Source organism: Lygodium microphyllum, chromosome 8, assembly GCF_053477565.2.
Source record: "Lygodium microphyllum isolate KBCC chromosome 8, Lygodium_microphyllum_v1.1.10, whole genome shotgun sequence".
In the NCBI taxonomy this organism is placed as follows: Eukaryota; Viridiplantae; Streptophyta; class Polypodiopsida; order Schizaeales; family Lygodiaceae; genus Lygodium; species Lygodium microphyllum.
This window is the reverse complement of record NC_141142.1, coordinates 60,749,894-60,767,782: the sequence shown is the minus strand read 5'-3', so window position 1 is coordinate 60,767,782 and position 17,889 is coordinate 60,749,894. Positions and strand designations below refer to the sequence as shown.

General features: G+C 39.3%; 1 protein-coding gene across 4 annotated transcripts; it reads left to right on the top strand.

Moving 5' to 3' along the window:
* The first annotated feature begins 5,256 nt into the window (after positions 1-5,256).
* On the top strand, positions 5,257-13,014 carry LOC148032362 (mitochondrial adenine nucleotide transporter ADNT1-like). 4 transcript variants are annotated; one of them, XM_087683004.1, is made up of 10 exons: positions 5,257-5,353; positions 5,433-5,655; positions 6,368-6,416; positions 6,664-6,827; positions 6,944-6,987; positions 11,711-11,820; positions 11,896-12,009; positions 12,128-12,472; positions 12,565-12,624; positions 12,755-13,014. In XM_087683004.1, the coding sequence occupies exons 2-10, from the start codon at positions 5,444-5,446 to the stop codon at positions 12,890-12,892; spliced, it is 1,236 nt and encodes a 411-aa protein (XP_087539130.1). In that variant the 5' UTR covers positions 5,257-5,353; positions 5,433-5,443; the 3' UTR covers positions 12,893-13,014. The 4 variants fall into 4 exon arrangements, with proteins under 4 accessions (XP_087539130.1, XP_087539129.1, XP_087539132.1 ...); XM_087683003.1 differs by lacking the exon at positions 5,257-5,353 and having other exon boundaries at positions 5,370-5,655; XM_087683006.1 differs by lacking the exons at positions 5,257-5,353; positions 6,944-6,987 and adding an exon at positions 7,601-7,638 and having other exon boundaries at positions 5,371-5,655.
* The last annotated feature ends 4,875 nt before the right edge of the window (positions 13,015-17,889 follow it).

Genomic DNA, 17,889 nt, shown 5'->3' with positions numbered 1-17,889 from the left:
GCTTTCCATATCCATCATTCCTGCCTCTAACTGTCATAACATGCGACATACGAGAGGTATCCAAATTCTTATGGTTTACCTCTTCTTGGAGAAGAACACTCTCAACATCAGATAATTTTAAGGTAGCAATAGAGGCACATAATGCAGTGTGGAATACATCCCATGACTCATTAAGAGTACCAAGCAAGAAAAGAGGAGTGACATCCTCTGCAAAAGTGATGTCCTGTGAAGTCAAGTTCTTGAGTATAGCATGGAACTGGCTCAAGTGAGTAGACATGGTCACATTCTCCTTCATGCGCAGATCCATAAGCTGCTTCAGCCAATACATCTGACTCGCTGGACTTTTCTTGTCATAGAGATTCTTGATTTTATCCCATGCACTCTGTTCTTCCTCAAATACATTGTAATGAACCTGTTCTGTGAGAGATAATACAATAGTGGACTTGCATAACTCATCAAGCTCAAACCATTCCTCATCTGGCATAGTTGCAGGCAGCTGCCCGCCGCTGAACCTCAATGGTTTGATCTGCGATTTGTGCACTAATACCTGCCAATTTTGGCTCTTCCAGTAAGAGTAATTCGTACCATCAAGCTTAGTGATGTTGTAAATAGCATGATTAGTGGACGAACTCGCCATAATGCAGGCTGGAAGACTGTAGACAGTTCAAAACTACTTGTTGTTTACTACAGAAAATGATAAAAAAATTCACCAAAATCATGAGAAAATGGCGAGAAAAGTGTAACCAAAGTTGTTGTCCATCAAGTACTAGTGAAAGTACAGTATTTTAGAATATTTCAGCATGAAAAATCCATGTCAGTCCGGAGTTATATGCTTGCTGTAATAAATGAGAGCAAGGTACTATGAGAGGCAATTGCTGACCAAATCACTGCTCCAAGTCAAGAAATGACAGCCAAGACATGACCAGTCATAAACGGGCATAAATCAGCACCAAACAGTCATCAAGACCCTGAGCAAACACCCAAACATGTCACTAAAGCATCCGTCAGTGTTGAGTAGGCATACCCCCTAGACAATAGGGCAAAGTATACATAACACTGGCAAGACCTGACACCGGTAGGTGTATGCTCATAAGAGTGCAAAGCCCAAGCTCAAGTCAAAAGCAACTCCAAGATATCAGTGCATGAACCATGCATCATTTAAGTGTAAGAGATCCCAAAGTCTCAAATATCTCCAAAATGCTCAAATAGCATAAACCTCTTGCTCAATGTCGATCAAGTATACAAGATGCTCCCACTGGCTCAAAAGGCAGATAAACGAGCTCGACAACTCAAGCAAACCAAGTCAAAGTACCAAAGACAGGTAACCAAGACAATGCCTCAATAGCATCCAAGGTCATACAGGAAAAAGCCAAGTCGTAACGGAAAAATCCAAGTCAATGTCCAACTGCTCAAGGGAATACTCAAATGAATGTTGAGACGAGCTCAAATTACTGCCATCCACAACCAAAGCATACAACATTCACCAAGACATCATAACCCGTACTGGGTAGCCTAGGCATAAACCGTGTCATAGATGAAATGCCAGCTACAAAGAAGTGACAGTCAAACCCAAATCGAGCTCTAATCTTAGCTCAAGAGCATTCCGGAGCATAAACAAGACATGTGGCATAGTCCAAATACATCATGACATCATACCGAGTAGCCGGGAGCACCCCGTGTGACCAATAGGCATAACCCAACTGTAGCATAAATAGCTTCAGCCCTGAAGTTTCTAGTAGCATATAACCTCTATAAACTGAGCAAATCAATGCTCAATCCAAGCTCAAATCCATAGGCAAACCATAGACATACATTCCCGTATGTATAGGCACCAACCGGGCATAATCGGGCATCAAATGCCAAGACCTGTAAGCATAAAATTGAAGTAACAGGTGGCTGCCCTGTTTTGGGCAGATCTGGGATTGTTCAAAACAGCCAATGGCTGAGCTAAATCAGCTCCAAATGCGTCTCACGTAAGAGGCAAAACATCCACAAGTGATCCGGTATCAATAGACATCAGTAGAAGCATCACATAAGCCATAGGCATAGAAATACATGCTGTCTCAGACCTGAAATCTGTTGCAAAATATTCTTTCATTAGAATTTGGTAAATTTGACATCACCATTGCGTCTGGAGCATGCCAAAATCCCAACTTAGACTCTTACCTTACCGAATCGGGTTTCGAATGCCCGAGATATGACAAAAAGAGTGATTTTTGGGCCAGATTTTGAAACAGGCGCAAAAAAAAAAACGTGACCTGGCTGGGGGGGTCTGCTGTCCCATGTGTCAACAATGGGGCCCAAAGGGGGTACAAATGGGGGCCAAAGAAGGCCTACACCAAGCCTCAGCAAGCCTTGATAGGCTGGAAGCAAGATCCAGGTGAAGGAAGCTCCAAGAGGTGTGAGCTATGGCTGCCCACAACCTGTGAAAACCCTGTTTACCTAGACCTGTGGACTGAGATAAATCTCTGAAATAATGAAGCAATACCTCAATGTCAATGCCCTGATGGTGCCTCAATAGGCCTGGAAGAAGCTCGGGAAGCCGGGGAGTGACGGGAGCTCAAGAGAATGAGCTATGGCTACCAAGAAGGAGACCCAATGCGAGTGGGGAGTCAATGGGAAGCTGAGAATGCCACAAGCCAAGCTCAAGAGTCGGGAAGCCGTGCTCTGATACCAGTTGAAAGGTGAGAAGGATCAAAGCTTGCACTCGAGAGCTATGGCGGGAGAGCAAGAGCAAGAAAGAGAGAGACAAGAAATGGGAACTCCAACAGTCACAATGTGTGACCGGGCCTTCCTTTATTCAAACTGTCACTAAAAGAATAAAGACTAAAGTGACGGTGACGGGCGCCTGCCACTTGCAGTGTGCAGTGGCAGTGACTGTCAGTGTAGTAATACCGAGTGGCTAGGTGGAGGCGCCTTTACCCCCAACATCATAGAGGTAATATTTTGATTCTACTTTTGAGACAAAGGATGGAATTAATATACTTATAATGCTCACATTCTCATCATGTGGTGGAATAGAGACTTGAGTGCATGAATATGATGAAATGGTGAGAAACCGATCTCTTGTTTGTGCATCTTATTTACTCCAAAACACATGCAACTAGTTAACAAGGCAATCGATTAGGAATCAATTGGAGATTCAAAAGTAGATAAGGCGAGGTTAAGATAGATTAAAGAGAGCTAATGGTAGAGCAGGAGAACCAAGTATTAAAAAAAACTCAAAAATCAAAAACAATCTTTACTTTATCAATCTTGTGGGAGCAATGTGTGCTTGAGGTCTCATTGATGTGTTGATTACTTGCATAGGATCATTCAAGCTCCTTAAAATTGAGTAACTTGAGAGCATCTAGAAGTTGATGAGGTGGTGTATTAAGATGTACCCAACATGATGTCATGCTACCCTCACAAAACATCACTCATCTCGCACCTCATGAGTGTACTATGCTCCTCGCCACTACACACCATTCAATCTTGTTACTACTATAGCCCTTATTTTGGAAATAACAAACTAACAAATGGATCCTTAAAAATATTCTAAATATTAAGTTTTTAATTTAAAAATGTGTAGTGGGGGACTTAAAGAATGGTGAATAGAGAGCGCAAATTTTAAATATATCAATACTTGTACAATCCCTTCCCTCTTTTTTTGGTTTCAAATTTACATTTTTTCCTCCTATGAACTTAATTTGACCCAAAAATTGAGTAGTAGACCCTTTCCCTCTCTTCTATATTCTAGTAAAATTTCATATGCATGGAGCTTTGTACTAAGGAAAATTAGGGTTTTGACAATTCTCTTACCTCTTCAATTTCTTCTACTTACAATAGTAGATATTGGGTAAAACAAAGGTCCTCACCCCTCGATGTGTTTTCTATTATTTGATGTGAGGGTTTTATGTCAATTTTGAGAGAAATAAGCATTTTGAGCATTGGCCTTAGCTCTTGCTTTTGTTCTTCTTGCAACAATCAAACTTTGAGCAAAGCATCCATCTTCTTTTATGCATATCTTTCTATGCATAAGTTTTCACTTTATAATGCTATAGCTTTAGAGTTTGATTACTATTTTTGGATTTGTATTGATGTATTTGACTTATACAAAGTCCATGTGCAATACAAGATTGCAAGGAAGCTAATACTTAATCTAAAGAGTAGCTTTGTTTTAGTAATTTAAAAAAAAAAGAAAAATATATAAGAGAAAACTTCTCTCCCTCATGTTATTGTCTTATTGATTCTTTAATTAATTTAGATATCCATGCTAAGAGAAATGTATGTTTTGAATATAAGCTCAATCTTTGTTTTCTCATATATATCATTTTATCAATAGGTTTCGAGTTCTCATCTAAGTGACATGATGTTTTTATGACTTTGAAGTTGATTCTTCTCGCAATAATCAACTTTAGGAAGAGCAAAGATTCCAACTTCTCTTTTGAAAACCTACTTATAAGTAAATTTACCTTTTTATGTTGCCAAAACTTTTTTGATTGATTGGTTTATTTTTGGTTTATATTGAAGTAGTATGTTTTACAATGTGCAAGTATAGGACAAGGTCATACTAAAGCATGCAAGTATATTTTTGGTTTATATAGCGTGTAACTCATGAAGATAATCTACTTTGATGTGGTGAGTACTTCCTTTTTGCTAGATGGATAGAGCTGGAATCGAGGTTCATAGATAATCTAAAGTGTTAGTCTAATGTGTCGATTCATATCAGCATGCCATTTGGCTACTATTTTTATAACTGATGTGGCATATTATCTATATAACATAGAGTATATTGAGTCAAACGAGATATTATTCAATACAATTGTTGTTCTTTTTGCATTATTATTAAGTCTTTGATAATCTAAAGTATCACTCAAAAGTGTCTATTCAGACTTACATGCCATTTGGCTACAATCCTTGTAGCGATTGTGGTGCATATTACCCATGTAATCATGCACTATACTAAGTCTAATTATACCATTATGTTTATGAGTATTTTTGTATTGTTCTTTCCATGCTCCTCCATGTAAACATGAGGATCGGTGTGACACGTTTAGATTTAATATACACTTTGTAACAATATAGATACCTATGTGTCTCAATTCTAATATTTATGTTTGATTATAAAAATACTGATGTTTCTTGATGCTATAGTTGATTTTTAAGGTATATTTGTGACGATTACGTCAAAGGGTATTAATTAAAACGAAAATGCACATTATTCATTGACACTATGTGATTCTCTAGATCTATTACCTAGACGATGATGTGAAATGTGTATTCATGAAGGGAGCTTTGAAGGTGAAAGCATGTGAAATTTCCTTGTCTTGAATCATTGAGAGCTTAATCCATTCAGAAACTTAATAAGAAGGTGAAAGCATGTGATTTCCTTGTCTTGAATCATTGAGAGCTTAATCCATTCAGAAACTTAATAAGAAGCTTTATCGCAGAGGTTTCAGCCATGGCATCGAACAAGGAGCATTCTGAAGATGTTGCTCCACCAACGAACATCGCTTTCTGCCAACAACCTGCCCTGTATGCTGACAAAGGTGAACCAACCTCGGGCGCCATTGCTCAGGTCACACAGCTTGCCGCTCCGGAGGTTCAAGCACCAAAAAGAAGCTTCAAATCAATTTGCAAATCTCTCATTGCCGGAGGCGTGGCTGGTGGAGTGTAAGTACCACATTCTTTGTGCAGTTTCTTGTATGTGAGACCTTAATTGGCTAGGATTATTGGTGCAGGGTGTAAAGGGATAAAACTATAATAGGTGTTGAGGGGATATGGGATATTCTGCTCACAGGGTTTATTTACCAAGCATAATCAAGTGCAAGATATTAAGGTTTTAGTTCAACTAGCTTTTCACAAAGTAGTCAGCCCCTTGCTCCAACCATTCACTTCAAGAGACTTCTAACCTAAGAATGTCAACGGGCTTAGATTTTGCTGTTAGAAAGGGTGCATATCACTCTGATTCTCTAAGCGTAGATTGCCCCCAAGGAAGTTTCAGACTATGGGAGAGCAGGATCACAATATTCTCTCCGGACAGACATGATGACAAGCAAGAGGTAAATTCAAGACAAAGTGATTCTCTGATATCATAGACAGCCATGGTACTGTCAAATACAGTGATGGCTGCAGAAGGCGCATGGCAAAAGGCATAATATGGAGAGCATTGTCTAGTCAGCACATCAATTTAGACGAGATCATTTGGTTATGCACACATTGATCATCATTATCATCTAAGTCTTCAAGTTTGAAAGGAGTTCTTGTTTGACACTTCACGCTTGTATGCTTGTTCTCTATGTTGTGTTAGTGCAGGATTGCACATTCACTTGAAATGTGTAAGGTCCATAGAATGATCTGCTGATTTATGTTTGGCTTCTTCCAGTTCTCGTACTGCTGTTGCTCCTCTTGAGCGTCTCAAGATCTTGCTTCAGGTACTTGTGTTTGTGTTTTTAAGCACCAATTTACAAGCAAGTTTTCCTCCACTGTCACCAAAAGATCACGAGAGCATCAACATGCAATTTAGAGTTTGATCTGCAGAGTCATTTCAGGCAATTTCTTCAATGATTTGTTGATTTATATGGTGATGTTGAATTCAAAGCAGAAGTACAGCCTGATGTGTGTATGTTACTTGTGCTATACATGCAAAACCTAGGTTGAAATGCTTCAAAATGTTTTCAGGTTCAAAATCATCCAAATCCAAAATACAGTGGGATGGCTCAAGGATTGAAATACATTTGGACCAGTGAGCGTTTTGTGGGGCTTTTTAAAGGCAATGGTGCAAATTGTGCACGAATTATTCCAAATTCTGCTGTCAAGTTTTATAGCTATGAACAAGCATCAAGGTCTGTGTTAAACTTCTCTATTTTCTTGAATTGTGTGCTTAAAGATATAGTGTGCAAGTTTGCACTATATGGTTGGTCTTGTTGGGACTGTATTAACTTCTCTCTCTTATCCCCAGTAATGGATCCTGCACATTTTCCAGTTTTCAATATAGTGCATCTGGTAAGCTGAGATTGCAAACTACTTTCTCTTGAATATAAAGTCAGATGATAGGCAGAGATTATTTTCTGGCCTACTTCTGCTTAATAGTTTGCCATTGCATGGAAAATGAGTACAGGGTTTTTTCTAGAAATATCTTACTATGGGTTCATTGCATTCAGTCAAACTTGTCTCACTATACTCATTCAGGCATTTGCTTGATAGTTCGGTATAGCTGAAGCTGTTATTTAATGAAAGCGCCTTATAATATGGGTTTGGAACTGTACTTGTTGTCAGTGCTCTATTTCACTTAAGTGCTGTTTTCCAACAAGTTTGATTTGCTTTTTTGAACCTGCACTATGTATCAAGGGTGTAGAATGTGGATCAATAAAACTGGATGCTTGGATAGTGCTAATTGGCTGGCTTTGCCTCTAAATTTAGCTTTATCATGAGGAGGGGCAGAGAGTTAAACTTTAGTTCACAAGCAAAATTTTGAATTATTCACTTCCAATGCAGAGCAAGTCTGAGCTTTAGAACATGTTGCGGGTCTGAATGGTTAGTTGTTAGTCTCAGCTGTCCCCAATGTGTTTTAAAATGAAAACTGAGGCTACTCATGTTTTGCCTTATGCATCTGCAGTGCAATTCTTTGGCTGAAAAGGAGGCATACAGGGCAAGGTATGTATAATCTTTTGCTGACTGACTTCTTGTTTGTTGTCCCACAGTTTCAGACAACAAGACCTTCTTATATATGATGCATGTTGCTCACAATGTAGGCTCTCGAGCTAGTTCTGATTTTGAGGGAATTTTGTTTATCATCTTTGACTGGTTTTATTCTGTAAATTCTGATCACTTCGACAATAATTATGTAGGAAACTGTTTCTGCATGTTTGGTGATGACTACCCAAAAGGAAATTTATCAGATCTATCTGTTGTTAGACTGGTTCCCTGCAGATTTGATCTATCTAGCAGCAATGTTTGCTTTGTGAACATGACCTGATCCTTTCGTGTAGCGAGTTTAGGGGTTCATTGGATGTCTCAATACATAGCAACTTAAATTTTGATGATAGTAATTTGTTGTATTTAGTATGATATATGTCTGAAATGCATGTTTGGACTTATCCATATTCAACTCTTATTTTTTCACAAATCCAACTATGGATCTAGATTCCCTATCATCAAGCTCTCAGGACACACCCTGAAATCTAGCATGTTCACATCATCCATAAATCCCTTGTACACCACAATATGCTGAACAACATCGTGCATGTCTTAGTGAGAAATCTTTGGAAAGAACCCTATTGAGGCTAATGACTGGCATGTTAGAGCCTGTATATGCTAGGAGTCTCAACTCAGCCAATAGCACAGCTTCTTTGTCAGGCTTGAAGAGAGACATCCTTAAGGAAACTCCTTCATTTAGGTGTTACTCAAATGAAGTGGGAGGGCATCAACATGGATTCTGTATAGGCTGACTCCTTGATGGTTATAGTGGACCAGCTCACTAAATGTGGTCATCTTATCCCTTGAAGAAGTCCACTGATGTTGGCCTTCTTCCAAGAAGTTCTCTGATTGTGTGGGTGCTAAGGGCTTTAGTCGTTATAGAGATTTGATGTTCAGAGAAAAAATTTGGGAGTGTCGGAAATCAATTGCATTTCCAAGTTATCATTCTTAGAGAAAAGAATGATTCTATTAATAAATCCCCTTGAGAACAAATATCCTGAGGCAAAGCACAAACTTAAACCCATAAGGGAACTTCCAACAAATAACAAATATAAAACAAAAAGGGAAGTCTATTATGAGGCTTGTATGAATAACCAATCGAGAGGTTTATAATGCCAAACCGTGTGTGGCTCAAAATGAAAGTATCAAATTCCAGATCTTGAGAAAAGCACCTCTGTCCCACCTCATAGTCTCCGTGTCACCTTGTAGCCTTTCTCAGCTTCTGCAGAGAGTGTTGACAATCTTTGTCCAGATCTTGGGGAGAGCATCTGTAGTGGATATATCGAGTAAATCTATAGTGTGGCTACATTTGGTGGTTCAAATAAACCAAGCAATGATACTATCTATTAGCTTCCCTTTGTGCAGTGCCCCTCAGTCCACTCTGACAATGAAAAATCTAGTGTGGCTATCTTGCTCAAGAGTTGACTAGAGATGAGATAGGAATGACTCCCTAAACATCCTCATAACCACAAGCTGGGCCTTCTTTGGTTAGAGACAAATCGCTAGCATACCAAATTTTGTCGGTTGGGTAGTGTCAGTTCCTTCATATAGCATGCCTTCTTTGGTTTATGAGTTCATTCTTGTGTGTTGAAGACATGGATATTTGATTATGGCTTTGGACATATGATTTGTGCTTTCATGTCTTAGCAAATGGATGGTGTTTCTTAGCATGTGTTGTTAACTTTTGATATGGCACGAGGATGCACCACTTTGATATATGAGGATCAGCATGGTTTGTCCTTGGATTCTACTCTAGATTATAGATAGATCGCTTGAGTTCCCTTAATGATGCACTTGCATCCCTACTGGGACTCATGCTATCAAATTTTCAAGCTTGATTGACTAGCTCATGGTTTTGGGGAATACCATGTCCTAGAATTTTATGTGCATGCATTGAAAAACACTTATGTGCATACATTAGGTCCCTAGTGGATGTCCTAGTCTTTTCTCTGTGAATATCTCACTATCGTATACCTTGAATAGGCTATATGATGATAGATTTACTTGCATAGCATGTGCATCTTAGTCTTTTTATGTGCATACCGAAAGTGTTTTTTGATGCATAGCTTACGAGTTTCTTTATGAATATCTATAGATTTGTGGTTCAGAAATTTGGCCTATGATTGAGATATGTATCATGACTAAATCATGCCAAAGTGTTTATGTTTACGTGTGGACTGTTACTGGTTCGTTAACTTTCCAATGTTAGTGTAAAGTTCGTGCTTTCCTTTGAATCGATTCAAGTCTCTTAGTACAACAGTCACTTTGGCTCAGGGTTTTCCTTTTATGAGTTAAAGATACCACTTTTTAAGGGCATATAATCACATCTCTAGATGTGGCCCGAAGGATATAGTGGTGTGATTGTGATCTTTTATTTAAGCAATTAGATCTTTACATCCTCACTGCCTAATTCGAATTAGCTATGCCTGTTGGATCCAAACATTTAGGTGCTGAGGTATGAAAGACTTGGGCATAAGGCATTTCCTGGAGGGTTGTGGCTCAGGAAGAGATGACTCGCAAAGACCACTGCATCACGCTGTGACTGTGGAGCTGCAACTTATGCAGTATGCATTAGGTACATTCTGTAAGATTGGACATGCTTGAGGAAATGTGTGCATGAGGAGTGTTCACCAGGTGGGCCATTGGCCACCTAATGGATCATGGTATCGTACAATGAGAATGTTGGAGCGCAATGGGTAATGACTGTTCTCATAAATAAAAAATCAACAACAGACCATGCATATGTAACTTCTTATGTAATGTGAGTAACTTTTAATGAAGTGTTCATGCATTTTTTTGTAAAAGCCCGCATTCATAAGTAAATGCATTAACATGCATTTTTGTCTGAAAGAACTGTGACTAAGAAACATAATGAAAGAATTCACCCTTGCATTGTATGTCAAACAGTGTGTGTTTAGAAATGGCAAGCAGGTAGTACTCTGGGGCCATTGGCCTCCTAATGGATCGCGGTGTTCTAAAATGAGAATGTTGGAGTGCAATGGGTAATGTCTATTTTCACAAATAAGCATTCAAAAATAGACCATGTATATGTGTAGAAACCTGCATGCTTAAGTCAATGCATTTTAGTCTGAAAGAACTCACCTCTGCATTGTATGTCGAACAGTGTATTAAAAATATTGTTCATTTCTAGGAATGGCAAGGAAGTGGTTCTCTGGGTCTTGGCATGGAGCTGGCTAGCCCGGGTGTTTCTTTCAGCAGACCCTCTTTGTAGTTTTGCTTCTATTTCTAGGAATGTAGATAGTTTAGCTTCTCTGAGGGATTTACTTTTTGGGCAAAGTGCATATGCTCCTGTGATTGACCTCATGAACTAGTGATTTTCTAATCCATGTTTACAAACTCATGGGCTGGATGGCTTTTTGCAAAGGAACGCAGATAGAAATTTGAGACCAGCAAAGAACTGCTGCAATCCTAGTTTCACACTCAATGTGTCTCTTGTAAAACTTTGGATCTTAGATTCAGTCTAGATTTCTCAAGCTGTCTGACTCTACAATCCTCCTGCTGCACCCTCCCTTCAGCAATTAAGTTTGCTTTTGTACACCACACTAGGGAAGGCTTGCAACCTGCTGATCCTTAACGATGAGGTGATAATGTCTAAATTATCAAGTGATAAGGTCTGTGCTAGTCTTCTCGGTTTGGTCTATAGAGGTTCAAATCATTTTCATGTTTCAAACCAACTTTGTTCTACTGAAGCAGTGGCTGTTGGTCAAAGTGAGGGCATTGCTATGTGACTGTACCTACTTTTGTAATGGTGAGATATCCATCTTCAATGTCTTATCAATGATTTAGTTGTGTGAGAACCCTTTGGTGATGCTCAATATCAGTTCAAGACATCTAGCTATATAACTGGGGTATCCAGTTAGTTTGTGGACGGTTTACTTTTGGGTAACCAATCCTAAGGATTTAAAAGAAGCTCAGAAAAGTACTATGAGTATTTTCTGTGGATTCTATTATGCGTCAGATTTCCATATTTTCTACTTGATAATTTTGTTTGTTCTTCGTGTGTCAGAAGATGCAGAACTCACACCTTTACTTCGACTTGGATCTGGTGCTTGTGCTGGAATAATTGCTATGTCTGCCACATATCCCATGGACATGATGCGCGGAAGACTCACTGTGCAGGTTGGAGCATTGCAAATATTGTGCCACAAAAGTCGCTTGCAAAATCACATATCTGACAGTGTGTTTGGGTTACAGACACAAGATTCTCCTAGGCGTTATAAAGGGATGTTTCATGCTGCTTCAACCATTGCCAAGGAGGAGGGTCCCAGGGCTTTGTATAAGGGCTGGGTGCCATCTGTTGTTGGAGTGGTGAGCTGTGTGCCCTTTTATGTTGACGTGAAGTTTTGTGATGTGTTAAAAGGGTTGAATGGTCCTGCAAGTAATATGATTGTTTGGAAACATGTTTTTGTTTTGTTTGAGTATGCAGATACCTTATGCTGGTCTAAACTTTGGAGTCTATGAGTCTCTTAAAGATTGGATTTCCAAAATGAATACCAACATCCCAGGGGAGACTGCAGATTTGAGTATTTGGACAAGACTGGGGTGTGGGGCAGCAGCAGGTATGGCTGGTCAGACCATGGCATATCCTTTTGATGTGATCCGTAGAAGGTTGCAAATGGTGGGCTGGAAAGATGCTGCAGCTGTCATCACAGCTGATGGTCAGGTGAAGGCTCCAGCCCAATACAAAGGCATGGTAGATTGCCTTAAGCGAACAGTGGCTAATGAAGGTGTTGGTGGTTTATACAAAGGCTTGCTTCCTAATTCTATAAAGGTGGATGCCTAGCCCTGTTCAACCAATTGAAAGCATGGCAATAAGAATGAACCATGCACTTAGCAACTGCCGTTTTGGTTTTACACTTGCAGGTGGTTCCTTCAATTGCGTTAGCATTTGTGACATATGAAGTCATGAAGGATCTTCTGAAGGTGGATTTTCGAATTCCAGAATAAAATCAAACATTTCATACAAATGCTAAGCCGAGTGATTTTTTTGGACTTCCCCTTGGTTTGGCTGGTTCAAAATTGATGAGGTGCTCTACTCTGCTTTTTTAATCAGATAAGGGCTCAGTTACTTGGCATGGATGGGGTGAAGTCCCAATTTTGTATCAACTTGATATCATTGTCTTGTATTAATGCCATCAGTTCAGTGGTACATACCACTCCCTATCAGATGTTCAAAGCCTCTAAAAGCTAACAAGTTCCAAACCATGGCAGGGTGGTGATTTTTGGGGGATTAATTTTGTAAAGAATAGAGAAAAACCCTTGCTAATTTTTTACTCTACAAGTTTTCATGTTCTTTGGTACAGCAATGAGAGGGTGTCTGTCTCTCTCTTTTAGAGTGCGTATGCTTCCAATATTCTGTAACCTCAGTTTTGTGTGCATTTTGACATTTACATGTATATGTTTCGTCAGTAGAATCTTGTTACTTGGGGGCGAGAGAATTTCAAGAAATGCACTTTTCAAGTGAATTAGAGAGATGAACACTGGGGATCCTGTGCATGTGGAAGCAACCAATGAAATAGCGTAGAGCTGACCACCATCAATGCTCTAATGGCAAAGAAATACTGATGGGACAAATTATCCCACAAGATGCTGTGTTGAATGTATGCTTCCACACAGTGCACTCAACTGGGGATCGTGTGCATGTGGAAGCAACCAATGAACAAGCATAGAGCTAACCACCATCAATGCTCAAACGGCAAAGAAATCCTGAAGGGACAAATTACACCGCAAGATGCTGTGTCGAATGTATGCTTCCACACAGTGCACTCAACTGATAAAGAGACTGTGATGCTGCTGCTGTCCATAACAAAAGGGAGTGGATGCCATTTTTCCTTCAAGCTCCAACGGGCTCGAGTTGTACAGAATGGCCCAGACCCCCTTTGTCAACAAGTTAGGACAATGCCTGATGCTTAAGCCTTATGTAGAAATCATTTTACCACAGTTGCTAGCAAGCTTGCCTCAGAGAGGGTGCAGAGGGAATGAACTAGATGGAAATACAGAGATAAATAACTTGAAATGTCGTTTTATAATTCTAACACTGAAAATGAACGAGAGCACCATGATGCTCCAATGTATCAGAACGAGACGCAGAACGGGCAAAAGTTGGTATGATAAAGTTGAGGTTGGATATAATATATCTAAGAGCCCAGTTGCGCCAGCGACAGTGGGGCTAAAAGGGCTACCTTGTTATGAAACTTGTATGGTGGCCACACCAGCGGGGCAAAGCAGAGGACAATTTGAAAAAAATAAAAAAATTGAGGCTGGATTCAGACGAGCAGCGGCAGAGATATATCAAAGGGGCTTGTTTTTGATGTACCATTCCCCAAATGGCTGAGACTTCCCTCCTCTTTCAACTCGACCCACCTCTTTCTACCAACCCCTCCCCCTTGGAAGAGCCTTGGCACTAAGAAAAAACCTCTCTTTACCTTCTTGTACGACAATGCCTCCGGCTTCACTGTTCACACAAAGGAGGCGGAAGGTTGGTAATAGTTTACGTCACTAAACCCAGCCTGAAATGCAATTGGTTCCGTGCGTGCAGTGATAAAAAGTCGACAAACCCTCGCCTTTGACCCACCAATGGGAGCACAATGAGCACCTTCATGCATCTAGCTCCATGTTAGAACCCCTTTTTGAGGGGGTGCTAGCAGGGGAAGGCGAGGGTTAACATAAACCCACCCCCCCAAGTCCCAAGGGTGTGACTATTGGGTTAGTGACGCTTCCCCCCCCAAACCCCAGGTGTGATTGGGCCATAAGCACCCTTCCACCTTCAATTTCTCATAGCCTAATTGCTTTGTCCTAGAGCAATTGAAGGTTGAAAATAAACATCTAACTTTGAATCTCCATTTCTATACTGGACACTAGTCAAATGCATTGATGCATGGTGTAACCATCAAATGAACCAAACTTACATGTTCTCCATAAAAGCCAAACAAAATGCCTAGGCGTACAATACAATTAGCTAAATCACCAATCGTATTAATGTGCTAGTATGAATATAATTGAGACATATACCCTCTACTGAATATAATTGAGACATATACCCTCTACTTCACCAATAGGGGTATGATCTAATTTGAGAATTCAAAAGTTTATTAGTTGAATTAGAGTGTCTATCTAATTTACAAAATGTATTGTCAATTCAGTAGTATGTCATTGTTAATAAATTTGCCATAACCTCGAAGAATGATATTGCATGCCATAAATTATTCCATCTATAAATTTTGAACAAAGGACAAGTAGGTTGCTTCGTGGTAGTGTCACTTTCCTCACTTCTCCCCCACACTGCATTTCAATTTCATCGGCTTCTTTGTTGTCTTTTTCTCTACTTTTTTTCACTTTAATGAGAGTGATTTTTCATGTAGAATCACCAAAAGAAACATGATATTCAACATCATCCAATAGTTTTGCAAAGACAAGGCTTTTAGTCAAAGCCGACATATAGTGTACATCATGTAAAACAAATGAAGTACCAGTAGCAAAGAATCTGTCATAGGACGATAGGTATAGAACCAAGCATGATGCGGGGTCACATGAAAGGAAGCTCCCAAATTAGGTAGCCAATAGTGGGAAGAAGATGGTTGACTATCAGTCAATTGAGCATCATGTGAAAAAGCAACCAAAATGTACTTATCAGAAATATACTTCAATGCATTTATCTCCTTATGTTGATAGTAGACTTTGTAATGCTATGATTATTTGAAGTCTTTGCATTATCATGCAAATTTTCATTTTCTTTACTACCTTGTTTATCCGGGTGTATTTTATGGCATTGTGGTCGAATATGACCCTATTGCTTGTAATAATGATTTGTAAGAGATGATTTGGGGCCATGGGATTTACTGTGATCTTGCCCATGAGATCTAAACTTTGACCTACCTTAATGTGCATCTCTACCATCACAGTCATTACCATATTTGCCAACATTATGGCCTCTAATTGTGAGTGTATGAGAGACATAGATTGCATTAATATTATTTTTGTTTACGTTCTCAATAAGCAAGGCACCCTCTACATCTTTAAGTGTAAAACCATTTGTAAGAGCATTAGTACTTATGGTAGTGTGAAAAGTATCTTGAGACTCAAGGAGAGTGATAGGCAATAGCATGGCCCTGCCATTTTCTTCAAAGGTAATCCCCTGTGAAGTAAGCTGACTGGAAATGGAATGAAACTCATTCAAGTGCGAAGAGATAGTAGTGCTTTTCTTTATACAAAGATCCGTGAGTTTCTTAAGCCAATATAACTATGAAGCAAGGCTTTGCTTATCATAGAGACTACATTTTTTCTTCCATAGCTTCCAAGCATTATCTTATGTCTCAATGATATTAAACTTGCTTTGACAATGATAAGATAATAGTAGACTTTCATAACTCATTAAGATCAATTTGAGGATCTATATCAAACTCTTTAGGCTTTATACCTTTGCATTTCAATGGTCTAGTTTGCTTCGTTTGAACCAAAAATTGCTATACTTGGATCTTTTGATAATTGAAGATGTTACTATTCAACTTATCTATGTTAAAAATGACACGATTCCTAGAAGCAACTGCCATTATGACTACAAAGCAAAGAGTGAATGGGTTATTGTATAACAGTAAATCAGCCCCAAAATTAGTCCAAAACTAAATGAAAGAGGCGCGATGCAATACATTGTACGGCTGTCCACAAAATAAATGCACAATACTCAAATCAAGTGTTTGCTCATAACAAACTAACTCAAAACTTAACTTCAACATCAATGTCCATAAAATTGTAGTAAGAGAGTATGTATGTGTAGCTAAAAGTCCAAAACGATAAGCTCCCACTACAGGGAAATCCGAGTAGCAACTGAGATATACGATGCAGCTAGTAGTGTCGAGAAAGAGAATAAGCCACTAAGGTATCAAATACTATCATAGACCCAAATATGTCATGTATATTGATGCATTCTCAAGCAAAAGAGTAGCATGTACATAAGTTGATTGTGCATAAGAGATCTCCAAAAGAAACAAAGATCCATCAATCTACAAACTAACTCATTGCATATGTGTAGTGAAGCTCAAGTACATAACGAAGCATGCATTCATAGCTGTCAAACTCATCTAATAGGAGGAAGTATCGTGTGTACAAATCAAATCTAAATCACTCCACAATAATTTGTTTACAAACATAGTGTATGTATAAACCAACTAAGCATATATACATAAACAAGAGACTCCCACCATTGTCTCTAATAAGCAAAGCTCTACAATGATAAATGTCAAGGTACTGCCATTGGAACAAAATCTGGAATGGCAAAGAGAAATGAAAGCTTAAAAAACAAGTGTCATAACATCTGGGAACCTAAGAAGCATTAAATGTATATTCAGGGGCATATGCATAACATAAGTGACCAAGTTTGTAACTGATAAAGCTCCAAAGCAGGTAGCCACAACAAGTACGTAAATATCCGAGCTTAAGATCAAAGCTCAAAGCTTAATGAGAGTATACCCAAGCATGTACATTAGTGGCAAGCATCCATAAGTCTATATAACACCCCCAAGTAGCATGTAGGTATCAAATACATAAGCATTCATGCTATATGCTTGCTACCCACATGGTATTAGAGCAATAAACCTTTCAAATGTTGAGCTAAATAAGCTCTAATTGATCCACGAAGCTTTTTCGAGCATCCATACATTATCCAACATCACAAACTTACCGCATAAGCATCAATGAAGCATTAAACAATCAAATGTATGATGTCCCAAATAGTGAATATCAGTTTGTTGTGAGTTGTGAATGAATGGTTGAGCTACACCTCTTCAAAGAGTGCTCAAGATGGAGTTAAGGAGGTTGAGAAGAACCCCAAAATGTTAGGAAAGACCTTGGAGCAAGTGGCAGTGCCAATTGTGTGAGGTAGAGCAGGCAAGAAGCAACCATTATTTTACATTGAAAAATGGAGGGTTGCCCTTGGGGTGGTTTTCGACTGCTAGTGACCAAGTTGGAGCTCTTGGCACTAGCAAAAGACCTTGGCAAGGGTGGGAAATAAGTTGGGAAGGGGGGAGGAGCTGATGCTTACCTCAAATGAATGAAGATGTGGTTGCCATGGAAGTTGAGAAAGAAGTTCTCTTCTTGGGTGGAAGCGAAGGTCGATAAAGCTCCTCGAATGCCCACTTTGATACCAGTTGAAAAGGGGAAGGACTGAGCAAGAATGAGAGCACAACCGGGAGA

Bases quoted from the DNA above. Each gene is read 5' to 3' on its own strand.
- LOC148032362 (XM_087683004.1), top strand. From the start codon at position 5,444: ATGGCATCGAACAAGGAGCATTCTGAAGATGTTGCTCCACCAACGAAC. The intron at 5,656-6,367 runs GTAAGTACCACA...GGCTTCTTCCAG, and splicing joins GGAGGCGTGGCTGGTGGAGT to TTCTCGTACTGCTGTTGCTC. The intron at 11,821-11,895 runs GTTGGAGCATTG...TTTGGGTTACAG, and splicing joins GCGGAAGACTCACTGTGCAG to ACACAAGATTCTCCTAGGCG.